General features: G+C 34.6%; 1 protein-coding gene across 3 annotated transcripts in view; it reads right to left on the bottom strand.

Annotated features, from left to right (window-relative positions):
* The window catches only part of MAP4K5 (mitogen-activated protein kinase kinase kinase kinase 5), a 91,920-nt gene that overhangs the window by 24,727 nt on the left and 47,658 nt on the right, over positions 1-19,535 (bottom strand). For all 3 annotated transcript variants that reach the window (XM_033107796.1, XM_033107795.1, XM_033107797.1), the window contains exons 10-18: positions 17,746-17,877; positions 16,248-16,310; positions 14,321-14,402; positions 13,297-13,413; positions 9,151-9,229; positions 3,939-3,997; positions 2,972-3,039; positions 1,505-1,547; positions 741-894 (exon numbers count right to left, since the gene is read on the bottom strand). In XM_033107796.1, coding sequence (XP_032963687.1) covers positions 741-894; positions 1,505-1,547; positions 2,972-3,039; positions 3,939-3,997; positions 9,151-9,229; positions 13,297-13,413; positions 14,321-14,402; positions 16,248-16,310; positions 17,746-17,877 — 797 coding nt within the window. The remainder of the gene's footprint in view (positions 1-740; positions 895-1,504; positions 1,548-2,971; positions 3,040-3,938; positions 3,998-9,150; positions 9,230-13,296; positions 13,414-14,320; positions 14,403-16,247; positions 16,311-17,745; positions 17,878-19,535) is intronic.

Raw genomic sequence — 19,535 nt, 5'->3', positions numbered from 1 at the left:
TGTCTCTGGGTTCTATAGAGGTGGAAGGGCATCTTTAGCAGTGGTCTCAATGCATGTCAATAAATGTCTTTTCATATTGAAAGAAAAATGAAATCTGACCTACTGATGCTGATATTCAAGGCCTTTCATAATTGAACTTCGATCTACCTTCTTAGTCCTATATCCCAGTAGGTACCCTTCAAAAGCTCACACTTCTATCATTCCATATCAACATAATTCAAGCTTTCCTGCTTCAGTGCATTTGCTCAGTCTCTCTTGTTCTCTAAGACTGCTGTCAGCACTGGCTCCACATACTGAAGGCTCACCAAGCCCTTGAATACTCTGCAAGAGCGGACCTCTCATCTCCCTCAGAAATACACATATATATATATCTTCTATTACATAGTTAATTATTATAGGAGACCCTTATACAAACTGTCTTAGCTAATGTTATGTGTACATGGGTATCACTTCTGCTATAAATCCTGTACTTCTGAAGGGCAGGAACATCCACTCATCTTTCTAGATCCTATAATATTTAGTAAGGGATCAAATTAGGGTTGAATTGGGCTCTATTTATAGCCCATCCATGTGGAATTTTAAAGAACTTTCACAAAGCTTTAAATACTAACTGAAGAACACAGACATTCTTTAAAATATGAATAAAATGGCTTTCTTTTCAGTTTTCACTCTGATTTATTTACCCAGATCACAGTATCTAGCTGTATGCACTCCAGGGCTGCTAATACTGCTAGCCATACCAAGAGAGGAAGTCTCAGCTACAGGAACACAACTTGGGCTACTCTGTCTTCTGAGAACTTGGGGAGCTCTGTTCTCTGAATCAGGACAGCGCTTTATAGTCGATGATTTTTCTTCATCTAGGAGGTTATCTTCAAGGTAACTGTTTATCCTTGGCTAGTGATGATAAGACAAAAGTACTTTAACAAATTTGGATATAACACAGTAATACTTCATTATCATTACACATCAAAGACTTTATGGGGAGGAGGATATGCCTTTTTTTCTTTCTTCTATATAGTTTAATTTACTGGGCTAAGTGAGTAAGAATTGAATTACTGTCCCAACAACCATGAATTTGTCATGTGATTTTTAATCAATCCCAGCCAAACCCAACTGATAAAATTTTTATGTGATAGAATTATCTAAACAATCCACAAAATTTTAATACCTAGAAACCAGCAAGGAAAATGACTTAATGAAGTATGACTTCTGCTGAAATGTCAGACTGTAGTAATAAATGAGGAATGTAAATGAACTCTCTTCTACATTCAGCCAAGTATTTTCTCAAATGAGTAATAATCTATTTTTGCCTTTTTCTAATAGCTCTTAAAACATTGTATTTGTCATGAAATCTCTTTTAATAAATATTTTACATCTTCATACTCCCCTCTTGAAAACTATTTATTTGAAGTATATTTAAGAGAATTTTGAACAAATTCAATCAAATTATTTTAAAAATTTATTTAAATAAGAATTTATTATTTAAAATCTTTCAGTAGCTCACCTTAGGAGGTAGGGGAGGTGGTATTGAGCGTTTTGAGGTTGATCTAATACAAAGAGAAAAATGCAATTTAGATGGTGATAAATGATCGTTACATGGTGACACCATTAAATGTGCATTAAAATCTGTTTATATTCAGGGGATAGAAAAGACGATTAGATCATGGTACACGATATTTTTAAAATCTATAGAAGGACCCAAGACCTCATTCTGTCAAGTCGTATTAGTCTAACCATAAAAATAGAGATTTTTATACAGTGAACACAAAGACGTTTTTACTTTATGGTTATGCTTTGCTACAATTAATATGTAATAAAAATTAAACTTAGTAAAAAAGAGTCAGAATTTTAGTGAATTTCAAAAAACAGAATTTTAGGAACCCACAGTGAATCACAGATTCAAATGGCCATATCATCAACCCTTTTGCTACTCCAAGTGGGGTCCACAGAGCAGCAACTTTGGCATCACCTGGAAACTTTATAAACACATCTTCTAGACATACTGAATCAGAATCTGCATTTTAACAGGATCTCCAGGTGATCCTCCAGGCACCTCAAAGTTTGAGAATCACTGATCTAGCCCACTGGTTCCATTCATTTACCATAGTCATTGCAATCAACTGGGAAGCTTTCAGGATTCTTAGATTCCAGTCCCAAAGATTGTATTCTATAGAAGGGGTTGGAAAACTTTTTCTATAGAGGGCCAGATAGTAAATATTGTAGGCTTTCCAAACCCTACAGTGGTCACAACTACTTAACTCTTGTTGTAGCATGAAAGCAGCCATAGATAATATATCAACTAATGAGCTCCGTTGTGTTCCAACACACCTTCAGTTATAAACGCTGAAATTTAAATTCACATAATTTTCATGTGTAACAAAATATCACTGTTCTTTTGATTTTCTTTCAATCATTAAAAAATGTAAATACCATTCTAGTTTGTAGGCTGTATAAAAAGTAGGCAGTGGGCCAGATGTGGCTTATAGGCCCGGTTACCTAGATCTATAGGCCTAATGTGGGGGCCCGGGAATCTGTATTTCCAAAAAGCTCTCTAGGCACTGCAATGCACAATTGGTTCGGAACAACTCATCTAGGCTATCCTTGTCACTTAATTGCTGAGGGATGATAGATCAAGAATATGAAGTAACTACATTATAGAAATTAAATTGGGGCTTTCTGACTCCTACTATACAGTATTTTTTTCCCCATGACATCATGTGGCTCATCTTTCAGTATATTAACATTACACATACTAGATTCTAATTTAAAGAACAAAACCCAAAAACCTTAAAGATCAACATATGACAACTTCTGGTAATAAAAAAAAAGTCAGAAGCTTTACACTGCCAAGAGGCATAGTACAACCGTTTTAAGAATGAAAATTAAACCTTATTAGGATAAATCACTCCCCCCTAATACTGCTCTTACATAATCAAGTAAAATAAAGTTATTATATTAGTAAACAACTTACTTTCCAGTATTTGCACCATCAATAAAAGGATTCCACTGTAATACAAAGCTTGGATCTGATGATACTCCCTTTGAAGGTATAAAATAGATTAAAATGTTACCTTATTAACAGATACTAATCATTTTATTTGATTCAAGAAAACATTCAGTGTCATAATTGTTAATCATCTTGGCATTCAATCAATTTTTAAATCTCCCGCTAGATTTGCTGTCATTTGACATATTTAGGTCAATGACTCATTATCAGTTGACTAAAACTTAACAAATTCCATAAACATACTAAATATAGCTTCAAGTATGACAAGCCCTATTTACCAATGTGCTAGTATATCCAAAGCAAAACAGAAAAACCTAACTGATTTGCATCACTACTCCATTAACATGGAGAATTAAACATATTATTATTTTATCATTAATTTATTGGTGCTATTATTTTTTTCCTACTAGCATTGACATTGAGGGTTTATTATACAGCAATATACATACTGTAGAAAGAAAGTTAAGGAGGAAGAAATCCATTAATAGAAGACAATACTCTAGAAACTATACTTTTACTAAAGCTTAAAAATAAAATAGATAAGATAACATCCAGGCTGTCTCTAATAATATCTTGTTCTATTACTTGTTTCCTTTCAGACAAGGAGAGAGTTAACTAAATAGCACTCTCAGAATAAGAGCAATGGTTAAAAAAGCTATGTTAACAAATAACTATTAAAAATAGTAAGGCAATGCAAAAATGTACTACAAACCTTATAGAATCAATAAGAAAAAAGATCCTGAGAGCTTAAAGCTGAGTATCAAATTCCATATACAGTACTTAACTTCATGTAAATTCTTCAAAAGTCTCCAAAGAGTCAAAATGAATGGTTAAAATGGTATATTACACACTGTATCCTAGTCAAAGTACACCTAACTATAAGTTTTCTCAAATTTTAATGTGTAAAGTACTTTAAAATCATAATTCCTACCATTTCATCCCGTGCTTCTGTTTCTTTTCTCAGAGGAGGTTCAAATTGTAATTTATCAACTGCAAAATATATAACAGATAATCACAAACTCTTAAAGGGTTAATCTCAGAAATGTAATGAGAAGCATGTGTATTGGGGTGAGAGAGGAAAGAGAAGAAAACACAAAATCTCTTATTTTGTTACTAAAAGAGTACCCATTTCTTTATGCTTACTAAAACAAAGTAACAATCTGGTATCTTCTAATAACTACTTAATTCTCGGTTGAAGTCAGAAAATTAAATAGCACTTTTTGTGTATGAGATTTTAAAAAATTAATTAAAAGTAGATGACTAACAAAACACTTTAAAAATTTTCTCTATCTAGGCTGCAGGCTCTGTTTTCAGACTAATTTAAGCTACAATTTTATGGCAGGATTACCCTCCCCCCAAAAAAATTACCTATAATTATCTAAAAGAAATTATATTTGTCAAATTAAATGTTACAATGGTATTCAGGAATCTAATATATTTTACTAAATGTGTATTTTATTTGGCCTAGTCAGACTGATTTTAGAATTATTATGAATATTCAAAGAGTACTTCTTTTAAATGAGATATTCTAAAACACGGAAAAGGATAGCTTATTATCTACTCATAAAGTACACAGAATCTTAAAATTCTAAAATCTAAAATGACTTAAAAGACCTCCCCCCCAAAAAATACTCACACTTGCATCAGAGAGATGCAAGATTCCTAATACAATCTTGGTAAATGAAATACATTTTAAAAAGCACTTTCAAAAAATCCAGTTGTCCTTATCCCTAAAAACAAGACTCATAAAGCAATAAAAAGTACATACATAATTAATTACATTAAAAACATTAAATCATAAAATTTACAATCAAAGATTGGAAGACATTCCCTAAAATACAGTATCTACTTTTCAAATATAACCTAAAATAAAAAGCCTTTGTTCATTAATGGCTTGTTTCTTAACATAATTTAAAAAAATGTTAATTCAATAACTATAATTCACAAAGAACCATTTCACTCATTTGAGACAGAGATGAGCTGGTTTTTGTTGGTTTTTTTCTTTTTTTGTCACAACTAGAAATACTGGCAAGCAGGTCTAGAGATGAATTATAGAAGGTATAAATATGGAAAAGAAAGAAAATATCATTTTTTAAATAGTAAGAATTCTGTATCTAGAAAATTTCAAGACAAAAAAGTTCATAGAGAAAAAATGCTTCATAAATGTTTCATCAATATGGATTAAAAATATAGTAAAATGTCAACTGTATCCCAGTGTACCAGTTTCAGTGATTGAAAATGAGATTTCATGTATAATAGCATGAATATTAAAGCTGTTTTAATATGTAAGAAAAATATTCCTTAAAAAAAAAAATTCAAATTCTATCTCACTAGCTTAAAGTGACTGCCACCATGACTTATGGCATAGAATGCCAGAGCCTTCAATGCCATTGCTCTATGTGGTAGACTGGACTCCAAGTTGTTTTATTTTGTTTTAAAGAAAATCCTGGCAGTACCTTTGGGTGCATCTTTGGCCTATGAAAATACAAAGGTAGGAGGTTTTCTATTATATAATCCTCATTTATCTCCAAAAGATAATGCAGATTCTAGCCATAATGAAGTAACAGGAATTGGACTTATCCTTCTGCTATAAAAAACTACATACATGTAATACAAATGTGTGTGTATGTGCACAAACTATAGGAAGCAACTATTCTAAGGCAATGGATAACAGACACCACAAGGCTCGAGAGAAGAGAAATACATGGTGGTAAGATCCACACTGACCCTGGCTTTTTCCCTAAAGGCACTTTGCAAACTCTAGGGTACAGGAAAGCAGAACCCAAAGAGAGAGAAACAGTCTCACTGAGTATAGGAAACAAAGATTGGAGTTTGGGGCTGCTTAGGCAGTGGGAATTTGAAGGGCACAGTACCAGAAATGAGAAAGCTGTATAAAGGAGCTCTAGAAATACGCTAAGAGGTCTCCTTAAAGCTTTGGTTGAATACCAAATTGCCCAGGACAAAGCAAGACTATGCAACGTTTGTCAGAAAAGAAATGACAGAGATGTTGAAATTAGTACACAAGGACTTCAGAACAGCTTTTATAAGTATCTTTAAGAATTTAAGAGAAAAGATGGACACAGTAAGTAAGCAGATGGAAATTCTCAGTAGAGAAATAGAAACTTTATATATGTATGTATATTATATTTATACATACGCCTGTATGTATCAATGGACGTCTAGGTCTTAAAAATACAGTATCTGAAATACAATTCACTAAAGGGCTTAAACAGCAGACTAAACACCACAGAAAAAAAGATCAATGACTTGGAGTCAGGGTGAGAGAAACTAAGCTGAAACACAGAACAAAAATACAGGTGTGTATATATGGGAGATGGAGAATAGAGACTCAGTGACCTGTGAAACAACATCAAGTGGTCTAACATTTAAACTGGAGTCCCAGAAATAAAAGGAAGAAACTGGGGCAGAACAGAAGAAAGAGCAGTTCAAAATTTCCTAAATTTGATGAAAAAAATCAACTCAAAGATCTAAGAAGATCTAAGAAACAAAACTGCACCTAGGCACATCAGTCAAATTGCTGAAGAAAGAAAAAATCAACAAACCAAAAAACCCTCAAAAGTTTCATAGTGCAGTACCTATTAAGGATTCAAATGATGCACCTGGGTATTTTCTGTCTTTAAATAAAAAATCTAGGGGGTGGCAGATGGCTCAGTTGGTTAGAGCGCAAGTTCTGAACAACAGTGTTGCTGGTTCGATTTCCGCAGGGGCCAGTGAGCTGCGCCCTCCACAACTAGATTGAAGATGAGCTGCTGCTGAGCTGCCAGAGGAGGGGCCAGATGACTCGGTTAGAGCGCAAGCTCTCAACAACAAGGTTGCTGGTTCAATTCCCGCATGGGATGGTGGGCTGCGCCCCCTGCAACTAAGATTGGAAACAGCGACTGGACTTGGAGCTGAGCTGCGCCCTCCACTACTAGATTGAAGGACAAAGACGTGGAGCTGATGGGCCCTGGAGAAACACACTGTTCCCCAATATCCCCCAATTTAAAAAAAAAAAAAAAAAGCCTAAACGGATGTCATGCAGTTGGTAGTAACCAACTGCATGTTTAACAGTTTAAAAAAATACTGATGTAGGGGAACATATGGGTATGTTGTACTTCAGATAACTTTTCATAGTTTTGCTGTCAACCAAGGCTTTATTTTTTGTTATTATGCATTTATTTCGAGGATGGAGCAAAGTTTGCTAAAAAGCCTCAACTTGAACAATGGCAAAGAAAAGTTGCTGGAGTTTTTGTGTCCTACCTGGTTTGAAAACACTTCTCCAGTGACATAAACACTTACTTCCCTAGAACTGTTACTAAGGAGATTTGTAAGGCAATACATCTTATTTAAAATCTCCACTGTCTTTATCATCCTCAGTCTTAGTTAAGATAAAAGGGACACATGGAATTTCCAAACTCAAGTTGGGTAAACTTTCAGAAATTATTAGACTTCCTCAGCCTAAAATGTTTGTTTGTTTTGGCCTGAATGACAATGACATCCATTTCCTCAGGAGCTCACTCTCTCTCTCCCAATGAACCAAAAACCGAGCATGTTGTACATCTGGGAATACCGCCCCCAATTCCAGTTTCTACATTATTACAGGCTAACACAGCTGAGACTTATACAGTACACACAATTTTATATTCAAACATGTCCAAGAAGCATTTCCTCTGAAACCTTTTCCTAATTAAACTCAGAGACTGCCTTCTGGAAAACTGCTCTCCAACCTCAACAAATAGAATCTTGCCAGGTACTGTTAACAACTAACACAACGCTAAAATGGGTGATGATCCTTGTATTCCTGTATCTCTCAATTATAGAAACACAGGCCAATCTTAAATCAGTGGGAGTTCTCTCAGTAGGACACCTTAAACTTGAGATGACAAAGAATCTACAGAGGCAGATGAATACAAAAAGACAGTCTGCACACAAGACTATTGGATTAAGATGACGGCATGAAATGGATTATTTGCCCAAGAGACATGGAACAAGATGACCGGAGACACTATCATACTTTAAGGTGTGTACTACAGTTTTTTACTTTCTGTCCTCTGTCTTTTTCCTTATCTTTTTTTCTCTTTGCCAGTTGAAGGTTTTGGATTGTTGACAGACACTTGTTATCTCCTAAATATGATACCTGTAGAGTCCCCATTCTTTTTTTTTTTTTTTTTTTAAAGATTTTATTGGGGAAGGGGAACAGGACTTTATTGGAGAACAGTGTGTACTTCCAGGCCTGTTTTCCAAGTCAAGTTATTGTCCTTTCAATCTTAGTTGTGGAGGGTGCCGTTCAGCTTCAGTTGTTGTCCTTTCAATCTTAGTTGTGTCGGGCGCAGCTCAGCTCCAGGTCCAGTTGCCGTTGCTAGTTGCAGGGGGCACAGCCCACCATCCCTTGCGGGAGTTGAACCGGCAACCTTGTGGTTGAGAGGATGCACTCCAACCAACTGAGCCATCTGGGAGCTCAGCGGCAGCTCAGCTCAGCTCAAGGTGCCGTGTTCAATCTTAGTTGCAGGGGGCGGAGCCCACCATCCCTTGCGAGGCTTGAGGAATTGAACTGGCAACCTTGTGGTTGAGAGCCCACTGGCCCATGTGGGAATCGAACCGGCAGCCTTCGGAGTTAGGAGCATGGAGCTCTAACCGCCTGAGCCACCGGGCCGGCCCCAAGTCCCCATTCTTAATATTGCTCTTTGAAATAGGATGCAACCAACAAACATAATGGTTATAAAGCCTAGGCTAATATGTGGAAAATACTTCTGAAAATGTTAAGTAAAAATTTATGTATATTATAAATTCAGCCACGTAAAAATTTACATGTAAAAAAACAGGAGGGAAATTTAGCAAAGTATTATTTGTGGGTTGGCACTGGGTGATGTGATTATAGGCAATGTTGATTTTCCATTTTTACCGCTTGCAAATTTCTGCAATGGACATATATTACCTTTATAATTAGAAAATAAAAACTACTTAATTGTAAACCAAAGGAATTCCATTATAAACAGACCAGCAACCTCTATTTTAGAGGTATTCTGATATGTTAAAGTAGGTAGCCTCAGTTAATCTGAGATTTTATTATTTAAAAAAAACCACAGGAACACCCAGCTCAACCCACCAAAACCACCAATTGAAAACGTACACCAAACACTTACAATTAATTTCTGAAGCTGTCCGTTCAGCTCTGGCATTCCTGTTTGTAGATCTAATGGTATGACGAATGATTGCATGGGGCTGTGGACAGAAGCATAATATATACACTTTTATAAATTTCAATGATAAACTAAAAAGGTCAAACTTTCTCTTTTAATTAAATGTTCACTTATTGACACATACAACTACCTACTAATAAAGTAAACTATGGAACAAACAAAAAATACAATTAACACTAAGATACTTTAAAAGCTTATTTATTTCAGCATAAAATACTGAAAAGATTCAAAGAAAATCAGATTGCGATCTTATCTTCAAAGAGCTTACAGTCTAGGAAGATAAGACACACAAATACTTTTAAGGTTAGAAAATGGTAAGTGCCATTCATTAAGTAAAAATTTATGTACATTATAAATTCAGCCACATAAAAATTTACACGTGAAAAAACAGGAGGGAAATTTATCTGTGGGTTGGCACTGGGTGATGTGATTACAGGCAATGTTGATTTTCTATTTTTACCACTTGCTAATGCCCAGAGGAAGGAGAAATGACTTCCACCTGAAGGGTACAGAAGTTCTCCAGAACAGAGCTGTAATCTGATCTGGGGCCTTGAAGAACAAGCAGGCATCAAATATGCAGCAATGTGGGAAATACAGCAGGAAGGACAGGAACAAAGTGATGCAAGAAGTAAAGGAAACTGTGGCATTTTTAGGGGAATTGGACTTGGTTATTATTTGGTTGTAGTGAAGAGATGAAAAGCTGGACAGACTGAGGATAAGCCATTCTGAGAGTGTTAGGGCAGGGCTCTCAATTCTATTTTCTCGGCAAAGGTGTTTTTTGGAGATTTTAAAGAAATGGAGTGAGTGGCATCACCAGAGTCAGCTTTAAGAGAGTAATCTGATAAGGGGCATGAAAGGGAGAAATACTGGATGCAGTGGGACTAAGAATATTGTAGTAAATCATGGGGGAGAAGCTAACTATTTCCACCTTTTTGTGTAAGTTCCCGATCCTTTTGAAACTATGCCTTCAGCTTAACCCCTACCTACCAAATTTCTGACGACTCTCATTCCCTGAGGATTCAGAGAGTGACTCCTACCTATGTGTTTTTCTCTACTTCAAGACTCATCATCATACCAACAGACATCAAAAGCTCACTGTTCTGGACTTAAGTTTTCTGATCTCATCTCAAAAGACATTCTCCCATACTTCAATGCACTCTCTACTCCTAAGATCATACCCTGGTGCCTGTCAACAACTGTGATATACAAGTTCAACTATACTGCAAACTACTTAATCCTTTGAGCATACTCTCTTATTTATTCCCATTACACTATTTTAATGTCCACATTGGAATCTCAAGTCCAATGATCCATTACTTTCTCACTCTCCATCAGCATTTCTCCTATCTTCACTTTTCTTCCTATCCAGGTTATATCTGGTGGTCCAAAATGTCAAACAATCTCTTGCTTTATCCTAAATTCCTTTTACCTCACTGTCCTTTAGCACACTGGCATGACCAAATGACAACCTCGGATGAATTAAACTAGCTACCTTTGTGTCCACATCTGAGATACAATCACTGCTGGAGGAAAATTACACAGCAGAACACACTGAAAATTCATCTCATCTGAGGTTTCAGCTTTCTTTACAATACTTCTCTAGTCATTTAACCCATTCATTCTGCTCAACACCCTCTCCATACTCTTCAAACCCACACATTTTCCTTCACACTTTTAGAAGATGACTTTGCCACTTACTTCACAGAGAAAACAGAAATCATCAAATAGAAGATAACTACTAGCTATACTCTCAACCACTCTCTCTAATGCAAGAGAAGTGTTTCTTTATTTCAGATCAAGTTCAACAAAATCTAGATCCTAGCTTCTCCTTCCTTCTTCTTGGGGACTCTGCCTTCATCTTGCTTCTCGTGATTCTTCTATTTCTATCTATTGGATCCTTTTCATAAGCATTTAATCCTGTTCAAACTTCGTTGCCTCACATAAAAAATCAATCAATGAATCCCCCACCAACTCACTTTCCTCCAGTGATTGCTCTATTCTATTCGTTTCCCAACTAAATTTCATAAATGAGTTGTTATACTTATCTTTCAAAACACTCCAATCTAGTTTCACTTCTACTAGTATTTGAAAATTATCCTTTAAACTAATTAAAAAAAATAAATGCCACCACCTAAATCTAAAGATTTCTTTAACTTAACTTCTATATCTTTAAAAAAAGTGCATATCTGATTATGTCACTCCCTTATCTTTTAACGGGTTCTATTGCCTTTAGACTAAAGCCAAAATTTTTAACACGGTTTGAAATGGCTAGTACCTAGCTCTGTAACATCATCTCCCACCACTTCCTTCCTTGTTTTCTGCTCTAACCAGACTAACTTATCTTTAGTTCCTCAAGTACACTGCCTTCTCTCTTATAACCAGGTTTTCAAACATGCAATTACTCTCTTTGCCCAAAACACTTTTGTCTGTTCTCTTCCTCTAATTCCGATTTATCCTTCAGGTTTTCAGCTTACATATCGCTTCTATAGTGAGTCCTTTCTTGTCCCTAATATGCCTCCATAGCACCTTATGTTTCCCAGTCCATTACAGATATCAAACTTGTAAGTTACTTTTTCATATTTCTGAATCTCCTTTGAGATTATACCATAAATTCTCTGAAGGCAGGGATAGTGCCAAATATTATACATCATTGTATCCCCAACTGCCTGGTACAAGGTTTTATGTTTCAAGGATTGAAAAGTATGGTGATAATCATTAAAGAGAAATAGAGAACTCCTAAGGTAGAGTAGATCTGTGAAGCCCAGCAAAAAGGTGTGGGGGAATAAAAGAATTTGGTTATTTTTATAACCAGTGAAAGACTAATTAAGGAATCAAGTAATAGCCAATTCTACATTTAAGCAAAAACAATTTTAATAATTTTTGAATTTTTAGTGGATTAAAACTTATTATTACAAGTCTACAAATGATAGTTTAAGTAGGAAAAAAATCTATGTATGGCTGGTTTATTTAATATTTTCAGTCAAAGTTCATTAAACATTGAATAAAATATTCATCATAAAACTAAGTTATATACTAAGCAATGATTAGTTTTCAAAGATTGTTTAATGACTATTTCTATTAAGTACGTATATAGGAATGATGGCATACTAAATAAGAGAGTAAGTAGGCTCTATAGTTAGTTTGCCTGGATCCAAATCCTGGTTTCACTAGTTATTAGCTATATGGTCTTGGGCAAGTACTTCTGTTCTTCATTTTCTCATTTGTAAAATGGGGACAGTAATAGCACTTATTGCAAAGAACTGTTTTGAGTATTAGATGAATTAACATGAAAAGTATTTGGCCTAATACTTGGTACACAATGACTACCCAATGAGTGTTAGCAGTTATCATGACACTTACAGGGTATAATTTGAAACTTAAGAACATGAAGCAGAAAATTTCATTCAATAAAGAATAACATAAAGGTAATTCTATAGTTTTCCCAGAAATGAAGGTAGTGATATAAAAGGAAATTAGGGCATAGATAGAAATGAAGAGACAGATTCAGAGAAACACAAGAGATAAAAAGGAATCATAAAAGAAGAGGAAATGACACCAGTGAAAAAATACAGTTGTCTTATATATAGGCATAAATAGGAACCTGCCAAAGGGGAAAAGGCCTTCATTCCTGATTTGGAAATTGTATTGCTAAACATGATATATTCAAAAAATAATTTTATAATATTTTCAGAGACAATATTTTCAGAGAAGGCAAGCATAGTTATAGATAGTTCTATATGTAATTATGTAAGATATAATAATTTTGAATAAGTATTGAAAAAGATAAAATTTCTATTGGAACCTCAATTTAAAAAAATTATTTGTATTCTGTTAATGATCTATATAGTAAAGAAACTACAAAAATCTGGAAAGACCTAGGATTAAGAAATGATTATGTTATGTACATTATACCAAAATTTTAAAAAGTATCGATTGGTAATTATATGCAGGTTAAGTGTAGTTTACATTGCTAATTAATCTTTGTAGCTAAATCTGTTTTAACTAACTTAAAATAGTGAATTAGAAAACAAACTCTAAGGCTATATTAAAATATTTATTTTCAAATATTAGATTGCAAACACTCCTTACCTCAAAGTCGTCATCGTCTCCTTCAGTGTAATGTGCATGGTTGTCTGGATTGTTCACTTTGTCTAATAGTTCAACTGCTAGAGCCCTAGAGAGACCTGGCTGCCCTACAAAAGTGTGCTAAGTAAAAACAAAACAAAACAAAACAACTTTATGAGTATGCTTTACATCCATGGGTTATAGAAATGTCATTTGTACATTTCCATTCAGTAATTACCAGACACAAGCATATGGGAAACTACTAATACAAATAAATTAGAAAACGTATTAGTAAAAACGTTAATCAGAGAATCCATAATTACACATTATAAAACTAAGGAACCTCTGTGGGTTAAGTTTATAACATGAATATGTCAGGTGGTAAAATTACAACCTTGGCTGTAACAATGAAATTTATTACTTGTGTTGTTATACTTATATGTAAATGAACATTGTGGTATAGTCCGTAGCACAGTAAGAAAACATCATGTATATTCTACATTTGCATACATTTAATTCAGTAAAATTATGTTAATGTGCAGACACAAATTTTATGACATTTAAATAAAGATTTTTAGATTGGTGTGATCATTGACTTTTTCTACTATAAAAGCAGTTTACAAACAGATACAGAGTATTCTAGAAATTTACATAAGAAGCCAAGAAAAGCAATTAATTTTAGATGACGGCAACATTTTTAAGAGTTTTTTCAAAGGCAGGCATTAGCAAACTATAGCCCATGGGCAAAGTCTGGTGCACTGCTTCTTTTTGTAAATAAAGTTTTATTGGGTATTAAAGCCATACCCATTCGTGGGTCCTGTCTATGGCTGCTTTTGTGCTACAGTGGCAAAATAGTAGTTGCAACAGAGACTGTATGGCCCACAAAACCTAATTTATTTAATGACCGGCCTTTATAGAAAATTTGCTGACCCCTGCTATAAGAGATCACTAACATTTTTATATTAAAAATCCTAAATAAATTTGTTCTGGTGATATGCCTAATTAATGCATGACTACAGAAAATTCCCCTATAATTTCAATGACTTACAGTCAGAAGTCTTTCAGCAGTTGGTCTTTTTTTGGGGTTTTTGGTTAGTGCTATTTTGACAAAATTATGGAATGTTGATGACCTTCAAATAAAAAGAGACATGTACAAAAACATTTCACTCACATTAGTTTTTTGGTGTTACTAAGTAAAATTAACTTACAACTAGTTAGAAAGTCTGAAACACGTATTTTTTTCCTTAGGACATTAGGTCTGTATAAGCCAAAGAACTAAACCCAAAGCACAGTATATTCCTTGAAAACATGTCAGTTTCATCTCAAGTAAAATGCCATCAGTTAAACAGAACAGTAATATACAAGCTCTAAAAAAACACATTAAAAAGTAGAAACAGGTAGCTGCATCATTTATAGGATTTATAATCTTGTGTTTTAGGGATGAAACTTAATCAAAATGACCTTTTCTCATTGCCTAATTTACATAGTATGTAAATGTTTTGCTATATCAAAGGAGTTGGATAGCATAGAGGTAGAGTGAGTAATGTAAGAGATTATTTAAAACACTTAAAAGGTCACTAAATTTCTTAGAAACAAGGGCAAGGAAGAGGGAGTGATTTTAGCAACCAGAAGAGTTTTCCTGCCATCTGCATTACTGAAGTGGAGAAGAGAAAAAGACAAATTAAAGGAATAATGTTTTGATGATTAATTAATACCAAAGAGGGGTATTTGCCAAGATTCCACTGGAACAGGGATGGGGTAAGAAACAAAAGAGAATAACCTTAGTCATTACCAATGACAGCAACCACACAGCAGTTCTCTTCAGAGAAATCAAATCACTGCATTACATTTGGTGACTTGTGGAGGAGATAACATGGAGTGATAGTACCTGAGACTGGGAAAGCTACTCCAGTGGTAATGACTGCCCTGGAATCTGACTGTGAATTCACCTGTTATAGCTAATAGTCATTCATTTCTGAGTGAATATTCAGTCATTCCTGCCATAAAGTCCTCCGGTTTCAGTTGCTTAAAACTTGGGGTAAGAAGGAATGGGAAGAAACCCGTGTCAATACAAAAGAATACAGCTAGCAGTAGAATATAAAATCCTTTGTTTCCACAGTGTGATTTGCCTTTCGCTCCTGGCATCATCCCCAGAATGGCCTGACTCCTAAATAATACTATGCAGACAGGCTAATAAAAAAATAAAACAGTAGCTTAAAACCTGTTTTGGGAACAGGCCTCTTAGAATCTGAAATAAGATCTGAACTGTCACCCTGATATATGAATATATGTACATACTAAATTTGGGGGGCCCATAGACCCCTGAAGAGATCCATGTAATCCAGATAAAAAAATCACTGAATTTAAAAATTTGGAAACTTATTTGTATAGTTTCTTTTATAAAACGTATGGGAGGACATTACCACAAAAATAATATTCAATTTTTATCCTCTAATTGAAGATATCCTTATTAACCACCACACTGATTTACTTTGTATGAGAAAGAAGAAATTAGGATGAAAATAAGTAATAACCTTTTTGAGTATTAGGGAAGAAAGGTAGAGAACAGTCAATAAGGATTGATTTTAAGTGTTATGGTTTTCTGGGAAAGCTTTTCCTATCACCTTTCATGAAAGTCAACTTGTAATTAATGAAAGTAAAGGAATACAGGGTAAAAATATGAGTCTCCAAAATCTGAATGTATTTATTTCAAATCCTTTTCTTACCACACCTCTTACCCAAGCTACCAAAACATAAGAAAATGATTAGTTTCACGAGAGCAGTATATTATAAAAGAGCACTGACTAGAAAAATCTAGATCCTTGCCATAGCTCTGTAAGTAAATTAGATGTGAAACTTCAGGTAAACTGTTTAATGCTTCTGGGCTTCAGTTTCATCATCTACAAGATAAGAAAGCTGAACCTGTGTCCCTTTCAACCGTAAAATTCTATAAATCTGTGTGTTATTTAACTTACCATTTTGTTTTGTCCTTTAGTTTCGGAGGTTGAAAATTACTTTTTGACATTAAGAACAGGGCCCTGAAATAAAAACTTCAATTAAAAAGCAATACCAAAATACTTTTATTACTACATCTAATAATCAGAATAAATATTCTGTCATAGAATCTCCTTTGAGTATGGGGATAGAAGGATTGAGGATTTAAGAAGTTCTAAAATGTTCCATTTCAGTATTTCCTACAAAAGCCTTTCCATGTTTCTAAACAAATTCCTTAATTTTTTTTTTAAAAAACCCAAAATATTTTCTTTTAAAAAATTAAATGATTCAAATATAAAGAAAAATTGAAAAAAAGGGTCTATATTCCAAACACCCTAAGACATTATTTAAAAATTTCTGCTCTTTTAGTCTTTATCTAAATTAACTAATTACTACATCATTACTACAATATTAGGCAATATTATGTTCTGCTTTTTTCACTAATAATCAATTTTGCATGTTTCTTTGGTTTATACATAGGTAACAGCTGCCCTTGACTGCTAAATAATTTGCTTAACAATTCAGCACTTAGAATTTTTCCCTTGTTATCTTGAAATGGATAATTCTTAGCTTTCTTCCCTTGAATTATTTCCAAGTAGTGGAACCACTGAAACATTTGAATGGCCCATAACAAATAATGTCTAAATTATTTTCCTAAAGGTCTGCACTTACTGGCATTTCAGCTAAATGCAGGTATCTCTTAACTTGTATAACTTCAGTACTTGTGAGGTGAAACAGCTTTCCACATTTCTTTAGTATCTGCTACTTGCTCATAAACAATCTATATTTTGCCTAGAAAGTCTTTGAATGAGTTCTTTATGTAATATATATTAATCTGTCTATCATGTTACAAGTTCCCCATTCTATTGATTTTCTTTTTAACTTTATCCAATTTATTTTAAAAGTTTCAATTTTAGCCCAATTCATATTTTCCTTTAAAATATTAAAAAAGCTTTCAAAGGCCCTCAAAAAATTTTTTGAGACAATTTATCTTAAACTGTAAATGATAATTATACTAAGCATAGCTACCTCATTATCCCTAGACAAAGTAAAAAAAACAATTAAATGAGGATAGAAAAAAATCTCATCTGCATTCTATCATTTGTTTATAATTCCACTTAGGACAAAAAAAGAAACAAGTTCAATTGATGGAAGAATGAATGTAAAGACTTAAAAAAATATTTTTTTTAAAGATAACTGCTAACTAATAATAATAAAAAAAGATAACTGCAATATCCTACTATGATTATTAAGGACAATTTGTTTTATGGAAAAGTTTCAGACAGCACAGACAATTACTCCGTAGTCTTAGGAACAGCAATACGAGAGCATATTTTAGATGAGATTATCCTTAAGTCCCTTACTGTACCTTTACTACTTTAACATACTTGAAAATGAGCTTGGAAAACAAAGTAATTAGTATTTTACTATCCCAGATGACTTTATTAATAACGGAATAATTGTAAATAGTGAGAACACCTCATTGGATGAAGATCAAACATAGGTGGTTGAAGTTCTCCAAGTTCAATTGCTGTTATTCCTACTGCCCAGATGTCACAGAGTTGGTTGTAGCCACCATTCTTTTCTACTGCTGCAACTTCTGGGGCCATCCTAGAAGAAATCAGTGAATATACCATTTTTATTTTTTAAAAATGATACAAAATCTGCTACTTTTGTGATAGTCACTAGACTTCTTGGAGGGAAAGAGGCAGAGAGGCATTCACTAGGAAAGAAGAAACTTTACTAGAGAAGACTTATAAAGACCATATACACAGACACATGCACTCTTTGAATTCATTATTTAAAAATCTTGAATCCTCTCCTCTGAATACTAGTGCTCTGAGGAAAAATTGTGTTGTCTTACTTTAGTTTCTGCTTTGTGCGTCTTGTTACATAATACGGGAAAAGACCACCTAAATCCCCATGAAGATCCGAGAAAAGTTCTCAAAGGACCTGGGACTTAAAGAATGAATTAGTAGGGAGCTAAGTGAAGTGGGAGGTCTGGACTTTTTTTTTTTTTTTAAAGATTTTATTGGGGAAGGGGAACAGGACTTTACTGGGGAACAGTGTTTACTTCCAGGACTTTTTTCCAAGTCAAGTTGCCGTCCTTTCAGTCCTAGTTGTGGAGGGTGCAGCTCGGCTCCAGGTCCAGTTGCCATTTTCTAGTTGCAGGGGGCACAGCCTACCATTCTTTGGAGAGAGTCGAACCAGCAACCTTGTGGTTGAGAGGACGCACTCCAACCAACTGAGCCATCTGGGAGCTCAGCGGCAGCTCAGCTCAAGGTGCCATGTTCAGTCTTAGTTGCAGGGGGTGCAGCCCACCATCCCTTGCGAGACTCGAGGAGTTGAACTGGCAACCTTGTAGTTGAGAGCCCACTGGCCCATGTGGGAATCGAACCGGCAGCCTTTGGCGTTAGGAGCACGGAGCTCCAACCGCCTGAGACACCGGGCCGGCCCTGGACATTTTAATCAGAGGAAACAAAGGTAAATGCCGGGAGACAGAGAGCACAGAACACCTGAATAGGTGTTAGGACAGTGCTACTCAATGTATGATCTACAGACTGATCTGGGACATAAATTGCTTGTTATCAGTCTGTGGTAAGTACAGGAATTGACAGTACGCATTTACTCTGGTCCAAATACATAATCACTTTTTGGTATTTCATTTTTAATTTATTTTACTGACGTGTCAGTCTGTGTTGGACAGGACATTAAAAGAAGGTCATTCACCACAGGTAGTTTGGGAGGGTCAATAAAGTATTGGGGAAATGAATCTCAGAGGTGGGGCTAGTTAGGTGATGAATGGCCTACCAATTATATAAGGATGTTTAGACTTTAGAGTGGAAATGAAAGATTAATTATGGGGGTAAACTTGATCTAAAACTCAGGGCAACATGAAAGATAATGTGAGAGGAGGGGAAATCATAGTTAGGCAGATGAGTTAGAAGACTATTTCAAAAATACAAGGGGAAAAAAGATAAAGGACTTTTTGAAGGCAGTGGCAGAGGAGACAGAATAAAAGGGGTTGACTAAAGAGACTGATTTGAGTATGAAGTGCTTGTGGATATCCAAGTAGAGCTATTATCCAACAACTGTTAAATATAATCAAGAGTGAAGGTCAACTGAGTAGCTGAGTGTGAGTTATCTATTTGGGAGTCAGTGGTATATAATGATGGCATCTGAAGTTATAGAGCATAGATGATATTGCTCAAGGGAAATATTCTTTTATTTTTTTAATGTTTACTATTTTAAAACTTATATTTATATTG

This window comes from Rhinolophus ferrumequinum, chromosome 6 (genome assembly GCF_004115265.2).
Source record: "Rhinolophus ferrumequinum isolate MPI-CBG mRhiFer1 chromosome 6, mRhiFer1_v1.p, whole genome shotgun sequence".
Classification (NCBI taxonomy): Eukaryota; Metazoa; Chordata; class Mammalia; order Chiroptera; family Rhinolophidae; genus Rhinolophus; species Rhinolophus ferrumequinum.
The sequence above is the reverse complement of the archived record's forward strand: the minus strand, read 5'-3'. Positions and strand labels throughout refer to the sequence as shown.